At 44.8% G+C, this 19,943-nt stretch overlaps 1 protein-coding gene across 1 annotated transcript in view; it reads right to left on the bottom strand.

The window, feature by feature from the left end:
- Positions 1-19,943, bottom strand: part of SWT1 (SWT1 RNA endoribonuclease homolog) — a 391,485-nt gene that overhangs the window by 77,596 nt on the left and 293,946 nt on the right. The window contains exon 16 of the mRNA XM_030205715.1: positions 5,843-6,051. Within this exon, the coding sequence (XP_030061575.1) occupies positions 5,843-6,051 (209 nt within the window). The remainder of the gene's footprint in view (positions 1-5,842; positions 6,052-19,943) is intronic.

Below are 19,943 nucleotides of genomic sequence, written 5' to 3'. Positions count from 1 at the left end.
ACCTTTACACTGTAGCTGAAGGCTGCAAGCTGTAGCATTAAGGTGCTTTTCAAACTCGTATCTCTACTAGTGTTGCCCCACTCTCACCATACTTATTTTGTTCAAGTCATGTCTTGATTATCCATGAGTTCAAACTTTGCCACTAAAAACCAGGACTGCATTTCGATCAAAATATCAAAATGTGCTGAAGCACAAGATCAAAAATTTCAATCTTGCAATTAATCATGCGGTTAAAGTCAGCCAGCTGATCATGGGGGCGGGGGAAGGGGCTCAGGGATGCGTGGAGGGACATTTCCTCTTCCCACTCCCACTAGATATCTTACCTTTGCTGGTGGGGATGCTGAAGCCAGTCAAAGAAATCCACTGCCAATGTGTCCACCTCTCCTCTTTTTGCTGCCTCAGCAGTGAGGAAGTCAGTGGGGTGCCTCCAGCTGCCAATACCGGAAATTCCACGTGTAAAGGGGAAAAGGATATTGATAGGAGTGCACTACCGTCTGCCTGGCCAGGATGAACAGACGGATGTAGAAATGTTAAAGGAAATTAGGGACGCAAACAAACTGGGCAACACAATAATAATGGGTGATTTCAATTACCCTGATACTGACTGGGTAAATGTAACATCGGGGCATGCTAGGGAGGTAAATTTCCTTGACAAAATCAAGGACTGTTTTATGGAGCAGCTGGAACACGAGCCGACGAGAGAAGAAAAAATTCTAGACCTAGTCCTTAGTGGAGCACATGAGGTAATGGTGCTGGGGCCGCTTGATATCATAATATGATCAGATTTGATATTAGCTTTGAAGTAAGTATACACAGGAAATCCAATACGTTAACGTTTAACTTTAAAAAAGGAGACTATAATAAAATGAGAAGAATTGTGAGAAAAAAAAAACTTAGAGGAGCGGCTGCGAGGGTCAAAAATTTACATTAGGCATGGATGCTGTTCAAAAACACCATCCTGGAAGCTCAGGCAAAATATATTCCGCGTATTAAAAAAGGAAGATGGATGACCAAACGACAGCCGGCATGGTTAAAAAGTGAGGTGAAGGAAGCTATTAGAGAGAAAAGAAAATCCTTCAGAAAATGGAAGATGAAACCGACTGAAAATAATAAGAAATAGCATAGGGAATGTCAAATGCAAAGCGCTGATAAGAAAGGCTAAGAGGGACTTTGAAAAAAAGATTGTGTTGGAGGCAAAAACACAAAATTTTTTTTTTAGTATATTAAAAGCAGGAAGCCGCTGTGACAGGATCCTGGGACCACTTTGTGCTGAATACGCAAGGGGCATTTGGTAGGTGCTCTAAGACAGCTCGTCTCCTGAGCCGTAAATTGTGCTTGGTGGCCCAGAAAAGCATCTTACAATACTGGACTGTACCGGAGGTGCCAGCTTACTGGCACTGGAGAAATCAAGTACATTTGCTGGCTACTTGGGAAGCTAGGGGGGCTAAGGGGTCCCCGAAGAGTTTAGCGCAGTTCACACAGGTGTGGGGCCCCTATTTACAAACATTGAGTCCTAAGGGGCGAAGCTTGCTTCTGAATAAGGGGTAAGAGGATACTATAAGGAGTCCCAGAGAGCGCCCAAATGATATATATGGCTCCACTGGGGGGAGGGGGGGTTGCCCTAGGACTATCAGAGTCCAAGCCCTGGGGCACGAGAGGGAGGGGTAGGAGGAGGGGGGAGGAAGAGGGGGGGGGGGATGAAAAGGGGAAAAAGCAAAAATTGATGACAGACTTCTATACTAGCTTTTTGATATGTATGTAATGTTGTGGCTATGTTATTAAGGCTAGATATGGAATATGTCTAATTTTGATTGTCATCAATAAAAATGTTGAAAGATAAAAGCAGGAAGCCGGCAAAAGAATCGGTTGGATCGCTAGATGACTGAGGGATAAAAGGGGCAATCAGGGAAGACAAAGTCATAGTGGGGAGATTAAATGAAATCTTTGCTTCAGTCTTCACTGAGGAAGATTTGGAAGAGATATCGGTGCCAGAAATGGTATTCAAAGCTGTTGGAGAAACTGAATGAAATCTCTAAAAACCTGGAGGATGTAATGGGGAAGTTCTACAAATTGAAGAGTAGCAAATCTCCTGGACAGGATGGTATTCATCCCAGAGTACTGATATAACTGAAAAAATGAACTTGCGGAACTATTGTTAGTAATATGTAATTTATCCTTAAAATCAAGTGTGGTACAGGAAGATTGGAGGGTGGCCAATGTAATGTCGATTTTTTTTTAAAAGGTTCCAGAGGGGATCCGGGAAATTATAGACCAGTGAGTCTGACGTCGGTGCCGGGCAAAATGGTAGAGACTATTATAAAGAACAAAATTACAGAGCATATTCAAAAGCATGGACAAAGCCAACATGGGTTTAGTGAAGGGAACTCTTGCCTCACCAATTACATTTCTTTGAAGGGGTGAACAAACATGTGGATAAAGGTGAGCCAGTTGATATTGTGTATCTGGATTTTCAGAAGGCGTTTGACAAAGTACCTCATGAAAGACTCCAGAGGAAATTGGAGAGCCATGGGATAGGAGGTACTGTCCTATTGTGGATTAAAAACTGGTTAAAAGATAGAAACAGAGAATAGGGTTAAATAGTCAGTATTCTCAATGGAGAAGGGTAGTTAGTGGGGTTCCCCAGGGGTCTGTGCTGGGACCGCTGCTTTTTAACATATTTATAAATGACCTAGAGATGGGAGTAACTAGTGAGGTAATTAAATTTGCTGACGACACAAAGTTATTCAAAGTAGTTAAATCGCGGGACGATTGTGAAAAATTACAAGAGGACCTAACCAGACTGGGAGACAGGGCGTCTAAATGGCAGATGACGTTTAATGTGAGCAAGTGCAAAGTGATGCATGTGGGAAAGAGGAACCCGAATTATAGCTACGTCATGCAAGGTTCCACGGACCAAGGAAGGGATCTAGGTGTCGTCATTGATGATATGTTGAAACCTTTTGCTCAGTGTGCTGCTGTGGCTAAGAAAGCAAATAGAATGTTAGGTATTATTAGGAAAGGAATGGAAAACAAAAATGAGCACGTTATAATGCCTTTGTATTGCTCCATAGTGCGACCGCACCTCAAATACTGTGTTCAATTCTGGTCGCCGCATCTCAAAAAAGATATAGTGGAATTAGAAAAGGTGCAGAGAAGGGCAACGAAAATGATAAAGGGGATGGAACGACTTCCCTATGAAGAAAAACGAAAGCGGCTATGGCTCTTCAGCTTGGAGAAAAGACAGCTGAGGGGAGAAATGATATAGGTCTATAAAATAATGAGTGGAGTGGAATAGGTATAAGTGAAGCCTCTGTTTACGCTTTCCAAAAATACTAGGACTAGGGGGCATGCGATGAAGCTACAAAGTAGTAATTTAAAACGAATTGGACAAAATTCTTTTTCACTCAATGTGTAATTAAACTCTGGAATTTGTTGCCAGAGAATGTGGTAAAGGTGGTGAGTTTAGCAGAGTTTTAAAAAAGGTTTGGACGGCTTCCTAAAGGAAAAGTCCATAGACCATTATTGAATTGGACTTGGGGAAAATCCACTATTTCTGGGATAAGCAGCATAAAATGTTTTGAACTTTTTGGGGATCTTGCCAGGTATCTTTGACCCAGATTGACCACTGTTGGAAACAGGATGCTGGGCTTGATTGACCTTTGGCCTGTCTCAGTATGGCAATACTTATGTACGTCAGACATTAAAGTACCAGAAATGCATTTCCTAGCCACGCAGTGCAGACATAGATACATGCATATTTCTCAAATCTTCCATTATAATGCTTGCTAGGCAGGGGCGGACTGACCATTTGGACAACTGGGTAGTGCCTGAGGCCCCAGAAGCTCTAGGGGGCCCACAGGCTTGCTTGGATGCCCACTGCACACTACAGCCCTTTCTGATCGTACCTTTAAAGGCATGCCGCTGGTGATCTAGTGGCCTTTGAAGGGGGAACATGTTCTTTCCTGCCCGTTGTGCTGCCACTATTCACCCTGCCCGGCACTGCCGTACTTTAAAAATTTTAAAATACTTGAGCGCGCCATTCACAGTCGCTGCCTTGATTTTCTCTCCTCTCATGCCATCCTCGGTCCACTTCAATCCGGTTTTCGCCCTCTTCACTCGACAGAAACAGCACTCTCTAAAGTCTGCAACGACCTGCTCCTCGCCAAATCCAGAGGCCACTATTCCATCCTCATCCTCCTCGATCTATCCGCTGCGTTTGACACTGTCAATCATGATTTACTTCTTGCCACACTGACCTCTTTTGGGTTCCAAGGCTCTGTCCTCTCCTGGTTCTCCTCTTATCTCTCCCACCGCACCTTCAGGGTACACTCTCATGGATCTTCCTCCACTCCCATCCCACTATCTGTTGGAGTTCCTCACGGATCTGTCCTTGGACCCCTTCTCTTCTCAATCTACACCTCTTCCCTAGGCTCACTGATCTCATCTCATGGTTTTCAGTATCATCTTTATGCTGATGACACCCAGCTTTATCTCTCCACACCAGACATCACCACCGAGACCCAGGCCAAGGTATCAGCCTGCTTATCCGACATTGCTGCCTGGATGTCCAACCGCCACCTGAAGCTGAACATGTCCAAAACCGAGCTCCTCGTCTTTCCACCTAAACCCACTTCTCATCTGTCTCCACTCTCTATCTCAGTTGATAACACCCTCATCCTCCCCGTCCCATCTGCCCGCAACCTCGGAGTCATCTTTGACTCCTCCCTCTCCTTCTCTGCGCATATCCAATAGACTGCCAAGACCTGTCGCTTCTTCCTCTTCAACATCAGCAAAATTCGCCCTTTTCTCTCTGAGCACACCACACGAACTCTCGTCCACGCTCTCATTACCTCTCGCCTTGACTACTGCAACTTACTCCTCACCGGCCTCCCACTTAGCCATCTATCCCCCCTTCAATCCGTTCAGAATGCTGCCGCACGTCTTATATTCTGCCAGAACCGATATACTCATATCACCCCTCTCCTCAAGTCACTTCACTGGCTTCCGATCAGATACCGCATACAATTCAAGCTTCTACTCCTTACCTACAAATGCACCCGGTCTGCGGCTCCTCACTACCTCTCTACCCTCATCTCCCCCTATGTTTCCGCCCGTAACCTCCGCTCACAGGACAAATCCCTCCTTTCAGTACCCTTCTCCACCACTGCCAACTCCAGGCTCCGCTCATTTTGCCTTGCCTCACCCTATGCCTGGAACAATCTTCCTCAACCCCTACGCCAAGCCCCCTCCCTACCCATCTTCAAATCTCTGCTTAAAACTCATCTCTTCAATGCTGCCTTCGGCACCTAACCTTTCGAGAAATATAGTATGCCCTATCAGATTGACTACACCTGTCTTTTAGATTGTACACTTGTCTTTAGATTGTACACCTGTCTTTTAGATTGTAAGCTCCTTGAACAGGGACTGTCCTTCCATGTTAAACTGTACAGCGCTGCGTAACCCTAGTAGCGCTTTAGAAATGTTAAGTAGTAGTAGTAAAAATGGCACCGAGACTCCCTGTAGAAGTCTCGAAAGACTGTCGAGATCCATGAGACTACCGCAGGAAGTCTCGGCCGCCATTTTAAAAAGACGGTGGTGCCAGCAGGTGGGGGAATAGCGGCAGTGCAGCGGGCAGAAAAGAACATGCTCCCCTCCCCACAGAGACCACATACCAGGGCAGCGGGGGCATCATCTGTGGCAGTAAGGGGGGGATGTCGGGCAGTGGCTGGGTGGGAAACCCAGACCACCCTCAGTTCCTGGGGGCCCAGACCACTCTCAGTCTGCCCCTGCTGCTAGGATCCTATTAAATGACAGGAATTGTATAAATTTGAATAATAATTACCTGTACTCAGAAATTGTATTCCAAACATGTTCAAGGATAGACCAGATCTCCTGGGCTCTGTTAGATCCTGGGGATGTCGCTGTGTTTGATACCTTGTTCTCTTTGTTTGTATTCAAGTGCAAAGCAGCATCTTCTATTTTATTACAGGGGGATTTTCCTGACAAGGTCTTCCTAGCTCCAGCAGAATGTTGCAAATTGCCGTTATCCAGCTTAGGAAAGAAACAGAACAGAATTTAATAAAAGTAATATGTTGTGTTAAAAAGGAAATGAGCAAAATAGCTACAGATATTTATGAATTAATAAATCTTGCCTTCAGTGAAACAAAAGGATAAAAGCAATCTGTCAAAATATTTTCTTTAAGGAAATCACATTGATCTTAGAAAGAGAGACATAGAGGGGCATAATCGAATGGGGCGCCCAAGTTTTCCTGAGGGCGTACTCGCAGGATGCCCTCGCGAAGGTGTGGGGAAACCAGTATTATCAAGAAAAGATGGGCGCCATCTCTTGTTTTGATAATACAGTTGGGGACGCCCAAATCTCAACATTTAGGTCGACCTTAGAGATGGTCGTCCCCGGTTTTCAGCAATAATGGAAACCGAGGACGCCCATCTCAAAAACGACCAAATCCAAGCCATTTGGTCGTGGGAGCAGCCAGCATTCGTAGTGCACTGGTCCCCCTCACATGCCAGGACACCAACCGGGCACCCTAGGGGGCACTGCAGTGGCCTTCACAAATTGCTCCCAGGTGGATAGCTCCTTTACCTTGGGTGCTGAGCCCCCCAAAACTCACTATCCACAACTGTACACCACTACCACAGCCCTAAGGGGTGAAGGGGGGCACCTACATGTGGTGGGTTTTGAAGGGCTCACATTTACCACCACAGGTGTAACAGGTAGGGGAGGATGGACCTGGGTTTGCCTGCCTGAAATGCACTGCACCCACTAAAACTGCTCCAGGGACCTGCATACTGCTGTCAGGGAGCTGGGTATGACATTTGAGGCTAGCAAAAAATATATTTAAAGGTTTTTTTTAGGGTGGGAGGGGGTTATAGTGACCACTGGGGGAGTAAGGGGAGGTCATCCCCGATTCCCTCCGGAGGTCATCTGGTCAGTCCGGGCACCTTTTTGAGACTTGGTCGCAAGAAAAAATGGACCAAGAAAAGTCGTTCAAGTGCTCGTCAGGGATGCCCTTCTTTTTTCCATTATTGGCCGTGGACGTCCATGTGTTAAGCACGCCCCAGTCTCGCCTTCGCTATGCTTCCGACATGCCCACGGGAACTTTGGTCGTCCCCGCGACGGAAAGCAGTTGAGGGTGCCCAAAATCGGCTTTCGATTATGCCGATTTGGGCGACCCTGGGAGAAGGATGCCCATCTCCAGATTTGTGTCGAAAGATGGGTGCCATTCTCTTTCGAAAATGAGCCCAATAGTAACAAAGTTAACCTCGTAAATGACAGTGGATAAAGGCTGAAATGGCCCACCTGATCTACCCGGGAAGGTTTTAAGGTTTGTAAATGCTGTTCTATGAGGACAAGCAGGATGTATTCTTCTTACTAATGGGCAACATCATCTGACAAAGCCCAGCATGGGAAATGCTCTCCAGCACCTACTCCAGAAGCCTTTGGAAGTGGCCCACTGGGCATGCATGTGCCTTCCTGTCCGTTGCACTGTGTGAGACCAGCTCAGTCTTTAGTTTTCCGTGGAGAACCGAAGGCATACATCACCAGTGCTCCAGATAGCTCGTGCCTCTCTTTTCTTCATCATGATTTGTGGTGTTATTTTTTGCAGTTTTTACTATGTAAATGTCGGGCAGGGCCACTAACCTTCTGACCTCTCTCATGTCTTCTTAGTTAGAAAACTTAAAAGTGCATTAGGCCCCGTTAGGCCTTGAGCACCTTACTGGGGACTTTCGTCATCATCCAGTTGTTTGATTTTGCCTTGGCTATTTTTCCTGATATGTCTCAGAAAACTCCAAGTGGTTTTAAAAAGTTCTCCCGGTGCAACAGGACCATGTCCCTCATGGAAACTCATAACTGGTGCTTGAAGTGCGATCATGAGCTCTCTTCTTGTAAACTCTGTTCACAGATAGCAAGGACAGGTATATCAAGAGTCAAAAGAAGCAGGGCAAATGGATTTTTGGCGCCAGGAATTCTGGTCCATCAACTTCAGCATTGTGGACATCAGTCTGAATGCCTCTAGCAGCTGCATCAGATACTGGGGATGTATTGACATCGAGAGGGCCTTCACTGTTTTCGACACTGAGTGTTGATAGCAACTGCTGGGATTGAGAATCCTCTAATCCACTCCTGAGGGTGAGGAAGAATTCGTTATTATCCTTATTGGATGCCAAGGGCTACGATACCATGTGTTGGGCAGAGGACAAGAAGCATCAACATCATCCCCTCTTGAAGTGTAGTGTTGACAGTACTGAGGCCTCGAGGTCACCAATGTCCTTGAAGTATCTCCAACATTAAGGCTGCTCACCCTCCTGGGAAACAAAGTGGATGCAACAGCCTACATCAAGCTGAGATTTAGTCATTGATATTCCCCTGATGACTCTGAAGGATATGACCAATCCAGCTGAGCCCCAGAATTCATCGAAGGAAGCTCACAAGAAGAGGCTCAGGGTTATATTCCAGGAACAGATGGGGTGTCAATGAACTCTAGAGGGAAGGACTCTTTGGACCAATGCAAGTTTTATAGCGAGCATGGGCACTGAATTTGAGAGACCAAGATTATATGCCACATACCCTGGGGGTTAGGAGTGAGGTTCATTTCTGTCATAATATGTACAAAATTAACCCAATTGGATAATCTGCACTTAACGCCATGGCTGCATCAGTAGCCCACTTGATGTTTGCCTCAATAGAAGAGATCTGCATTGCTGTGACATGAACTTCAATCCACACATTCACCTCTCATTACTGTCTAAAACAGGTCTCCCGACATAACAGTTGGTTTGGTCAGACAGTCCTTCAGAACTTATTTTGGTTCTAGAATCCAACTCTACCCCTCTAGTCCCATCTGTTTCTGCTCCAGGCTGTCCAAAGGAAAAAAAGTATCTTGTTAGTTTGATTAAGGGTCTCACCTATTCCAGTTGTATCTCCCTTTTTCTTTTAAGACAGTCTGGAAGCCAGAGATTCCTATCAGTGAGAAGATGGAGAAAGCAAAATTACTTTTGCTCCAAAGACACCAGGTTGAGTATTTTCATTGCACCATCCACCTCCCCTTGGAGTTGAATCCTATCAGCTACTGTATCATAGTGAGCTGGTCCACACAGAAATGGTGGGCAGGAAGGAGTGCGCATGCATGGTGAACCGGTTCCAAAAGCTTCTGGAATAGACTTTGGGGAAAGTTTCTCACATTGGGCTCTGTCGGATGATGACACCCATGAGTGAGTATAGTTTATTAATACTTGCTGTACTGCCTAACCTAACTGGAAGACTTAAGTGGTTTAACAGACTTAAAAAAAAAACAAGAAGTAGGAAAAGAAACTGCAATATCAAATAGGAAAGGGCTCTACACATAGAGAATACTCATCCTGTGGGGTTACCCATGAATAAGAATACTCATCCTGTACAGGTAACCACACTACATCTTATTAAAAGTGCAAAAAGTCAGTTCAATGCTGTTTTGAGATGAAGTACTCAATATTTGGTTCCTATCATCCTGCCATGTACTGATGCTCTGTGTTTGTCTTGTCCCACTCCTTTCTAAATTCCATTACCATTTTTTATCTTCATCACATCTACCATTCTTTCCATGATTAAAAAAATAAAATATTTCATGACAATTTCCAAACAACTGTTTGCAGCCTATCTGCCAGTCTAAGCATCCATCTTATAACTTCACAATACCATCCATTTAGAGGGGAGGAAGTGACATCACTCACCCGAATGGACCCGAGCTGAGAAAGCTCAAATCCTAGACCTGAAGTAATCATGTTGTAACTGCTCCAAAACCACCTAATTGCAATTAAAGGAGTCATCCCAGTGAATGCACTATACTGGGTGTCCGAAATTAATGGCGGTAACTCACAGGTGGCCAGCTGATTTGCAGGAATTCACTTTTGAATGCAGCAAGAGCACAGTAGCAGAAAGCAACAAGATGGTGATAGAGCAGCCTCAAGGCAGCACTGGGAAGGCCGTGCAGCCACGTGAGCACGACAAAGAGGAGAACAACAAAACACCCATGCAGTACTGTGATTTCTTGTGCTGGTTTGGCAAACTTAAGGGTGAACTCACTGCAATGTACACACCAATCTCGCAGCAATGGTCAGTGAATTGAAAGAGGTGATCAGTGAGATGGTGAAAAAACTGAAGGACACTGAGGTGAAAGTGGAAGAACAGGGAGAGGAGTTTGGTGGAGCGCAAGCACAGCTGCATAAAATGGATGCTGTGGAACGTTATCTACAAGAGAAAACAGAAAAACTGGAAAACAGAATGTGACGCAATAACCTACAGATTTGAGGCATCCATGAAAGTGATTCCTCTATAAAATGACTGCCAAACAAGTCTGCACGGCAGTACTCAGTGTAACAGCCCACGATGAGGCAAAGGAAGAGGTCAAACTGGACCATTTACAAGGAGCTCTTGGGCAGTTGTGGAACAATAAGCCAAGAAACATTAACATTTGAAAGAAAAAAAATCTCATTTGCTAAGTGGAAAGTGCACACCTTGAGCTGGGAGGAACATGAAGTGATCATTCAACCAGATCTGGCAGCAGCTAACCTACAAAGCAGGAGAAAGTTTTGTGAGGTTACAGCTCAGTTGCAGCAGGGAGGAGTGTGATACGGACGGATCTTCCCCTTTGGACTTACATACTGTGTTTCCCCGAAAATAACCCTACTGGGGTTTTCCTGCAAATTTAAAATATAAGACATCCCCCAAAAGTAAGACCTACCAAACTTTGTTTTTAAGCAGGGCCGCCGAGAGCCACCCGAGGTCGCACCCCCCCACCCGAGGTCGCCGGGCCCCCCCTCCGTCGCTCCCGGAACTAACCTGAAGCTCCCTTCACCTTCGCAAGTTCGGATTCGAAGCAGCAGCGCAGCAGGGCAGACCTCTCCTTCCTTCCGTGTCCCGCCCTCGCCTGACGTTACGTTACGTCAGGCGAGGGCGGGACACGGAAGGAAGGAGAGGTCTGCCTTGCTGCGCTGCTGCTTCGAATCCGAACCCGAACTTGTGAACGTGAAAGGAGCTTCAGGTTAGTTCTGGGAGCAACGGAGGGGGGGCCCGGCGACCTCAGGTGGGGGGGGGGCGACCGATGTTTCCCAGAAAATAAGACATCCCCCCGAAAATAAGACCTAGCGCATTTTGGGGAGGAAAAATAAATATAAGACAGTGTCTTATTTTTGGGGAAACACGGTAAGAACATAAAACAGGGGCATACGCAGACACCCAATTTTGGGTGGGCCTGGGCCCAAGATAGGTGGGCAGAACTCCACCCTGTCCCATGAGTGATTTGGTTTCTCCCTCTCTCGCCTGCTTGCGATATGGTCTCTCAAACATCCCCCCTTCCCTGCATACCTTTTAAATAGCAGATTTTCACCGGCAGCGAACAGCAACTAATACGTGCTGCTCATGTTGGCTCCACAGCCTTCTCTCTAATGCAACTTCCTGTTTCCACATAGGCGGGAATACATCAAAGGGAAGGCTGTGGGGTTGGTGTGAACAGTATGTGTCAGTCACTGCTCGCTGCAGGCCAAGATCTTCTATTTACAAGGTATGCTGGGCCCACCTGGGCCCACCCTTGGCTACGCCACTGACATAAAAGAGTAGCAGAGGCGTAGCCAGGTTTTCATGTCAGCGGGAGCAGACATTTTGTAAATTAGGCGCTGGTTGGTGTCGGACAGGCGGCAGTGCCAGTATTGTTGCTCAGGTACAGTGACTGTGTCTGGCAATGATTAATACAGGCTGCCTCTGCTGAATCCCACCTACAAGGAAAATGGAAGTTACATCAGGAGGCGGGAGGTAGCAGAGGTCCTGGGACCAACCAAAGCAAGCAGCCTGTCTTAAATGCAAGTAAAATTATTCAAATTGTGACCATCACCTCAGAATACTCCTTCCACCAATAGACACTTTTGTTTAAATCAGATGGGCTTTTGTTAGTGTGTGCGGTGACTCTACAGGATGTGGAGCTCATTAGTCCTGAGCATTTTTATTTTTGGTGACAAGGGCCACCAAAGGCAGCCCTTGCCCCAGAGCCTACTTTCAAATACAGCCAGTTTATGAAATAACACAAAACCCTGCAAAAAGACACTAAAACCTATACAGGGAACGCTTGTGGATCCAGCCAGAGGCAGTTTGCTCTACTTGTCGATGCTGCCAGCAGGCATAGAAACACTGGAGGTCTGCCGAGGAGAAAGGCCAAGAGAGATATAGGACTACGCAGGACAGGGGAAAGAGGGAAAAATCCTGGATCAAGTGCTGTGCAATTCCCCATGTGACCCCGTAGGACACATATGATGGATGATGCTTGCATCCATTACACCCTGCTCACATAATCCTCATGGACCTTGGTCTGAAACAGTATATCAGTTCTCATATGTTAAATGTAAACATGCTCTGCGTCCACTAAAACCGTATCCCCCCACAACAACAGGGTAGATCATAACTAGCACATTTTCTCCATGGAAGTTACCATACAAAAATTAAAAAAAAATAAAAATTTATGACTCTCACATCTCTCTATATAAAGCACACCTCCAACGTTCTAATGAAGCCTCACTTTCCCAACGTTCTAAAAGTGAAGTGGCTGAGATCGCTTTTCCTCCATGAGTGTCTGCCCGGCCCTCGCGTCACTACGTGATGACGTCGAGGGCGGAGTACTGACACTCAACCAACCGCATCGCTCAATCTATTTGACACGTTGGAGGTGTGTTTCACATAGACAGATGACGTCCCATAGCAATGTTGGAGGCACAGTATCCGCCCTTTGCCACGCCCCCCAAAGTCGCAGCACCTCACCCCTTCACCCCCCAAGTTGCCACCAGTACCACCCTCCCCCCCACGTTGGCACCGCTCCCCCCCTCCACCCACCCCCCGAGGTTGCAACAGCCACTGCTCCACCCTCCACCCCCACCAAGGTCGCACCAGCCACTGCTGCACCCTCCACCCCCCCCAACAGGTCGCCGCCACTCACCCCCCCCCGTCCTACATCAGCTCAGCGACGCTACCCCCCCCCCCCCCGTCCGATACAAAAACAAACAAAAAAATGAAACTGCAAAAATGCTTTTAAAAAGGAAGCGGGGCACCGCAGGCAGCCATCGTTTGTCAGCTGTGCATCGGCTCCTCCTCTCACCTATCACGTCGCTGCGCAATGCGCTCCTCCGGGGTTCTCCTCCAGGGGCAGTGACGTCAAATGTGAGAGGAGGAGCGGATGCACAGCTGAAAAACGATGGCTGGCTGCAGGGCCCCGCTTCCTTTTTAAAACCATTTTTAAAGGTACAATTTGATTTTTTTGTTTTTGTATCGGACGGAGGGGGGGGGGGGGGGAGTGGCGCTGAGCTGATGTAGGACGGTGGGGGGGGAGCGGCGGTGACCTGTTTGGGGGGGGGGTGGAGCAGTGGCTGGTGCGACCTGGGGGGGGGAAGGTGGAGCACTGGCTGGTGCGACCTCGGGGGGTGCGTAGAGGGGGGGGGGGAGCAGTGGCAACATGTGGGGGAAGGGAGGAGGGGCGGCGACTTTGGGGGGTGTGGTGGAGGGCGGATACTGCGCCTCCAACGTTGCAATGGGACGTCACCTGTCGTCCTGAGGCCAGAGGGGAGGGGGTTCAGTCCTGAGAGGGGGGAAGGAGACGGAAGAGGGAGGAGAAGGAAGGGGGAGGGGTCCTGAGACCAGAGGGGGAAAGGGGGGGGTCCTGAGACCTGAGAGGAGGGGGAGAGGGGGAAAGGGGTCCTGCAATCACAAAGGGGGGGGGGGAGGTATCTCTGGCACACACACAGTCTCTCTCTCACTCTCATACACTGTCCACCACACACTCTATGTCTCACACTGTGTCACATTCACACACACACTCTCTCACAGACACACTTGCACCCACACTCACTCACTCTCTGTCACACACACACACATTCACTCTCTCTCTCTCACACAGTCACTCTCACACACACTCTCTCAAACATACACACACTGAGGAAAACCTTGCTAGCGCCCGTTTCATTTGTGTCAGAAACGGGCCTTTTTTACTAGTTATCTCAATAACAGTGAAATAAATCTGTCCACTACCAGGCACATTGTGAAATAACACAAAACTTGAAAAAAAATCCTAACTCGACATACATGAAGCAATCTGCTATAGAACGGTAACACTGTTTTAAACAAGAATCCTACTTAACATACAGCACTACAAATATTTTATGGGGCTCTAGAACACCAATACAACTACTACTGGTAAAACAGAAAAAGTGGGACTGCTACAGAGTTGTACGCAGAAACTACTTGCCCACAGAATACCACACCTAGGTCACACACCAAATACAGAACAAGGAATTACAAATTAGAAATAAAAGATAAAAACTGAATTGAGAACCCCAAGAATTCAAACTAGGTATGCTCCACAACATAGGATGAAAACACAAATGTAATTCCTCTTGTACTGAACAAAAAATAAATAAATTACAAAGACATCCGTGTTGCACATTTCCCAAAGCTAACATATTTCAACAAATAAACTCAGAATAAAACACTTTTTCCTACCTTTGTTGTATGGATATTTGATTTTTTTCAAGCATGTTGGTCCCAGTTTCTTCTTTTGTTTTCCTATCTGTCTTCTGCTCTCCTCTTTCCAGAGGGTATGATCCATTTGTCCTTTCTCCATTTTCCTTTTCTCTTTTATTCCCTCACTATATCTGTCTCTGACACATTTCCTCTTTCTCTGTTTTCTCTCTCCCCCTAGATTTCATCTTCTCAATCTTCAGTCCTCCACCTATATTTCACTTACCAGTACCTATCAATTTTCCATCTTCTCCTCTCACCCCTACCTCTCCTGTCTCACTCCTGCCCTGGCCTCATATTCCCTTCTTTCACCCACTTCCCATTATACAATTCTACCCTCTGTACTTACCATCCTATTCTCACTCATCTCTCCTTGAGAACTGCCATGGTTTCCCCCCACATTGTTCCACCATGCCAATATCTCCCCTTACAACCTTGTAGCCCAGCATCTCAATGTCCCCCAACCCCTCTTTCTCCTCCACCACTATGGTCCAGCATTTCCCTATCCCCTCTCCCTGTCCCCTCCACCACTATGGTCCAGCAATTCCCTATCCCCTCTGTCCCCCTTTCCTTTTTATTGTGCCAGGAGACATGGCTACAGAAATCCCTAATGGCGTGAGTCTTCCAGTTCGTATAGGCAGCAAACCGCACACCAGAAGGGAAAGCCTGCTAAGTGTGGTTTACTGCATACACAATCCGGGAAGGAGCAAGCCATTGGGGTTTGTGTAGCTGCATCTGTGGGTCCAGCATTTCTCCCCTTCTCTTACTCACTTTCCCTTCTGCTCCTCCTCCTATGGTCCACCATCTTCCTCCTCTAGTCCTGCTTTCCATCTTTATAACACTAGGCCTCCCAAGGCAGATTACAACAGTTAACATGAACCCATCAGGAAACAGGGTATCCTCACTGAAATTTGGCCATCTGCATTATATAGAACAGTGTAGAAAAATGAGCACAAAATACAGCATTTATTACTGCTGTTTCTACCAGTTATAATTTTTAAGCTGTTTTAGTGATACTCAATTGTTGTTTCATGATATTTATATCTACATAAGGGAAGCTTTCAAATAAACTGAAAAGCAGTCGGAACGCATTTGTCAATATGTGGACACTTTCTTGCACCCATTAATGACAGGTATACCATCTTACATAAAGGATTCGACACATTTTTTGAACCAACTTAAAAAAGTGAAGATCAAGGAAACAACAAAATTAGCGACTTTAGATGTACAGGCATTGTATACTTCAATCCCCCAAGAAGAAGCATTGGCAGTGACTAGAGAAGCACTAGACTCACGTGAAAAGCCATGGACAGTTCCTACATCATTTTTGCAACAACTAATAGAATTGGCGCTAAACAATTTTTTTCTGTTTGACGACCGACTATATTTACAAACATCAGGAATTGCAATGGGGGCTACGTTCGCCCCCTCGATAGCAAATCTGTTCATGGCCAGATTTGAGAAAATGCATGTCTATGGAGCCCCAGTATGGAGTAGAATTATATATTGGGGACGCTTCATAGATGATATTTTTGTACTGTGGTCAGGCACAGAACAAGAATGTAATCAATTTGTTAATAGCCTGAACCAGTGTCATCCAACTATCAAATTTGACCACAGCATACCTCTGAATCAAATGAACTTCTAGGACATTTGGATTCAAAAAGAGGGTCTGGAGTTACACACTGATTTGTATACTAAACCTACAGACAGCAATTCGCTACTAGCATTTGACAGCATGCATCCAAAACATCTTTTGGGTAGTTTACCCTTTTCACAGTTTATACGTTATAGAAGAATATGTGATTCGACCCACAAATACAGAGCGAAATCAGAAGACCTAAGGTGTAAATTTATAGAGCGGGGATACCCTACAAAAAGCATAAAACGGGCACAGAAAAGAGCAAGATTTAATGATAGAGAGTGGTTATTACAAACAAGGGCTAGACAGCAGGACCCACACATTAACTGCATTTTGAAGTACACAAAAGAATCAGAAAAAATAACCTCAATAATAAAAAAACATTGGGGGATTATACAAACAAAGGAGGTATTTAAAGATCAAAGACTCATGGTTTCTTATAGCAGAAACACGAATTTGCAAGATACTTTATGCAGATCAGATGTGTGGACTACAGCAGTAACCACTAGTGGAATGCAAAAGAAATGTGGCAGATGTAGTGTCTGCCCTAATATACTTGAGGGTTCCACTCTGGTGTGGCAACATGGTCAAAAAATAATAAAAGTAAGGGGACAATCAGATTGTGACTCGATTAATGTAATATATGCATGCAGGTGTCCGTGTAGTAAAATCTACATTGGGCACACAACACGAAAGCTGAAAACACGAATAATAGAACATAAACATGGCATCACGCATAAAAGACCAGAAACACCTATGGCATTGCATTGTGTAAAAGAAAACCATACTTTTGAACAGATTAAATTTATAGTCTTAGAAGTGGTATATAAGGGTAAGAGAGGGATATAAAACAACAATTATGGCAACGTGAACAGCGACTGATATTTCAATTTGATAAAATAACACCAAATGGAATGAACAAAAATGTAGAATGGAAGGCATTTTACTGAGAGGTCCCTTTAAAAGGTAGACAAAAACTGATTGGCCTTGGTCAATGAGTGCGTCAGTTTAAATACCGCAGCCATCTTGGAGCAGGGAATCGGATGTATAAAAAACTTCAGAAAAGAAAGACATGCAAGGAGAAAGAAAGATTTCCTGAAGCAGCGATGATACTCGCGAAACAAGACGTTCTTGTCGATTAGAAGATGAATAATAATGTTCTATATGTTTTGAATCCACATGAAATACAACTAAAGTACAGGCACGGAAAGCCCGCCAGAGAAATCAGCAGTGCATACCCACAACAAAAGGAAGAAAGCTCACATGACAGAAAAGCAGAGAGGAGATTGACTAACATCAGCCAGCTGGAAAATATAAGAGATACAAGATAAGAGGGGGGTTTGCATAAGGCAGTTCAATTACCATGATAGAAAATGTATTGAGAAGTGGTGTAAACATAGAGACATTAAGGGTGAATGTAATGTCCGATAGCTGAAGTAATGTGTTCTCACTGGGTGTAGAAATTTAATAGACCAACAGTGTAACATGAATGGTTTTTCTCAGTAGGAGTTTTTTTCATTGATGTTTACATTGGGGGCGGATAAAATAGGACCTATGATAAGACTAACTCCACACAGTTTCCTGGAATCCTTTTGAAAAAAAGGTTCTTTTACACCTGAATAGGTGATAGACCAGGAGTGGTAGTATTGAGGTCTGGTTAATAACTGCATGTAATTAACAGGTATGATCATGTGAAAACTACATTTAAAGTATCCTTGGATTAAACTAAATATGGTATACTACTTGCAATGACTACACAATACGTAACAGAACATTATAATTGGTAGTGAAAGGTAAGGCAAAGTTGTAACATATAGATGAGTAAAAAAGTAGGAAGAATTAGAAAGTAAGGTGACTGATTTGAAGAAAGTTGCACATGAGGTCATAGAGATGGTTAAATATCATCTCAGCTAGGGTAGGAGTGGATAAACATGTCCCGCTGTAGTATGTGCAGCCCGAGTCAATCCTTGTGTGTGTGAGTGAGACTAACAAGTTAGTTACTTCTTCCATTAAAGGCTTGGTTGAAGAGCCAAGCTTTCACCTGCTTCCTGAAGTACAGATAGTCTTGTGTTAAGCGGAGCCTTTCAGGCAATGCATTCCAGAGTGTGGGGGCTACTCCGGAGAAGGCTCGCTTGCGGGTATCACATCATGTAATGTCTTTTGGAGAAGGTGTAGTTAATTAAACCATGCTTGTCTATGAGTTCCATAATTTTATTCTTTATAATATATTCTACTATTTTGCCCATCATTGACGTCAGGCTTATCAATCTGTAATTTCCTGGATCACCCCTGGAACCCTTTTTAAAAATCGGCGTCACATTGGCCACTTTCCAATCTTTAGGTACTATGGACAATTTTAACGACAGGTTATATATTACTAACAGTAGATCAGCAATTTCATGTTGAGTTATTTGAATACCCTTGGATGTATGCCATCTGGTCATGGTGATTTACTACTCTTTAATTTGTCAATTTGGCTGAGTACATCATCCAGGTTCACTGAGATTTCTTTTAGTTCCTCTGCATCATTACCCTTGAAAACCATTTCCGGTACAGGCAGATCTCTTACATCTTCTTTCATAGAGACCGAAACAAAGAATTCATTCAGTTTCACCGTTATGGCCTTGTCCTCCCTGAGTGCCCCTTTTGCTCCTTTGAGATCTAACAGTCCCACGGATTCACTTGCAGGCTTTCTGCTTCTGATGTACCTGAAAAAGTTGTTACTGTGAGTTTTAGCCTGTGCAGCAAATTTCTCTTCATATTCTCTTTTAGCCTTCTTTATTAATGCTTTTTTCTGACTCACCAGTGCTTATGTCACTTCTTTTCTTCATTTGGGTTCTTTTTCCATTCTTTGAAGGACATTGTTTCAGCTGTAATAGCCTCTTTCACGTCACCTTTTAACCATGCTGGCTGTTGTCTTTTCTTCTTTGCAAATACATGGAATGCGTCTGGTCTAGGCTTCCAAGATGGTATTTTTGAATAACATCCACACCTGATTTAAAGTCTTAATCTTTGCAGCCAATCCTTCTTTTTAATCATTTTCCTCATTTTATTAAAGTTGCCCTTTCAAAAATTAAACGCGGGTTCATCCCAGATAGTAGCTCAAACTTGATCATGCTATGACCACTGTTTCCCAGGGGACTTAACACCGCCACCTCTCGGACTATGCCCTGCACACCACCAAGGACCAGATCCAAAATGGCTCCCCCTGTTGTCAGTTCCTGGACTAGTTGCTCTAAGAAGCAGTCATTTATTACATCTAGAAATGTTATCTCCCTGAACTCCCTGATGTAACATTTATTCAGTCAATACTCAGGTGATTGAAATCACCCATTATTATAGTGTTGCCCAATTTGCCAGCTTTCCTAATTTCTGTAAACATTTCTTCATTTGTCTGTTCGTTATGTCCTGGTGGACGGTAGTACAGCCCTACAAGAATACTCCTTCCTTTCACACATGGAATTTCTATCCATAATGATTCCACACTTCTGTTTCATGTGTAATGTTTATTTTATTAATTCCATCTTTAACATATAGCATTCCCCCTCCAATTTGATCCTTTCTATCACTGTGATACAATTTGCACCCTGTTAACACAGTGTTCCATCGATTGTCCTCTTTCCATCAAGTCTCTGAGATGCCTATATCTACCTCATCATTTATTTATTTAATACATTTATATCCTGTTTTTATCCACTTAGAGATAAATACGCTAACGCTCCCATGTTATTTTTTAGGCTTCTAGAA

This window comes from Microcaecilia unicolor, chromosome 6 (genome assembly GCF_901765095.1).
Source record: "Microcaecilia unicolor chromosome 6, aMicUni1.1, whole genome shotgun sequence".
NCBI lineage: Eukaryota > Metazoa > Chordata > Amphibia > Gymnophiona > Siphonopidae > Microcaecilia > Microcaecilia unicolor.
This window is presented reverse-complemented; position numbering and strand designations above follow the sequence as displayed.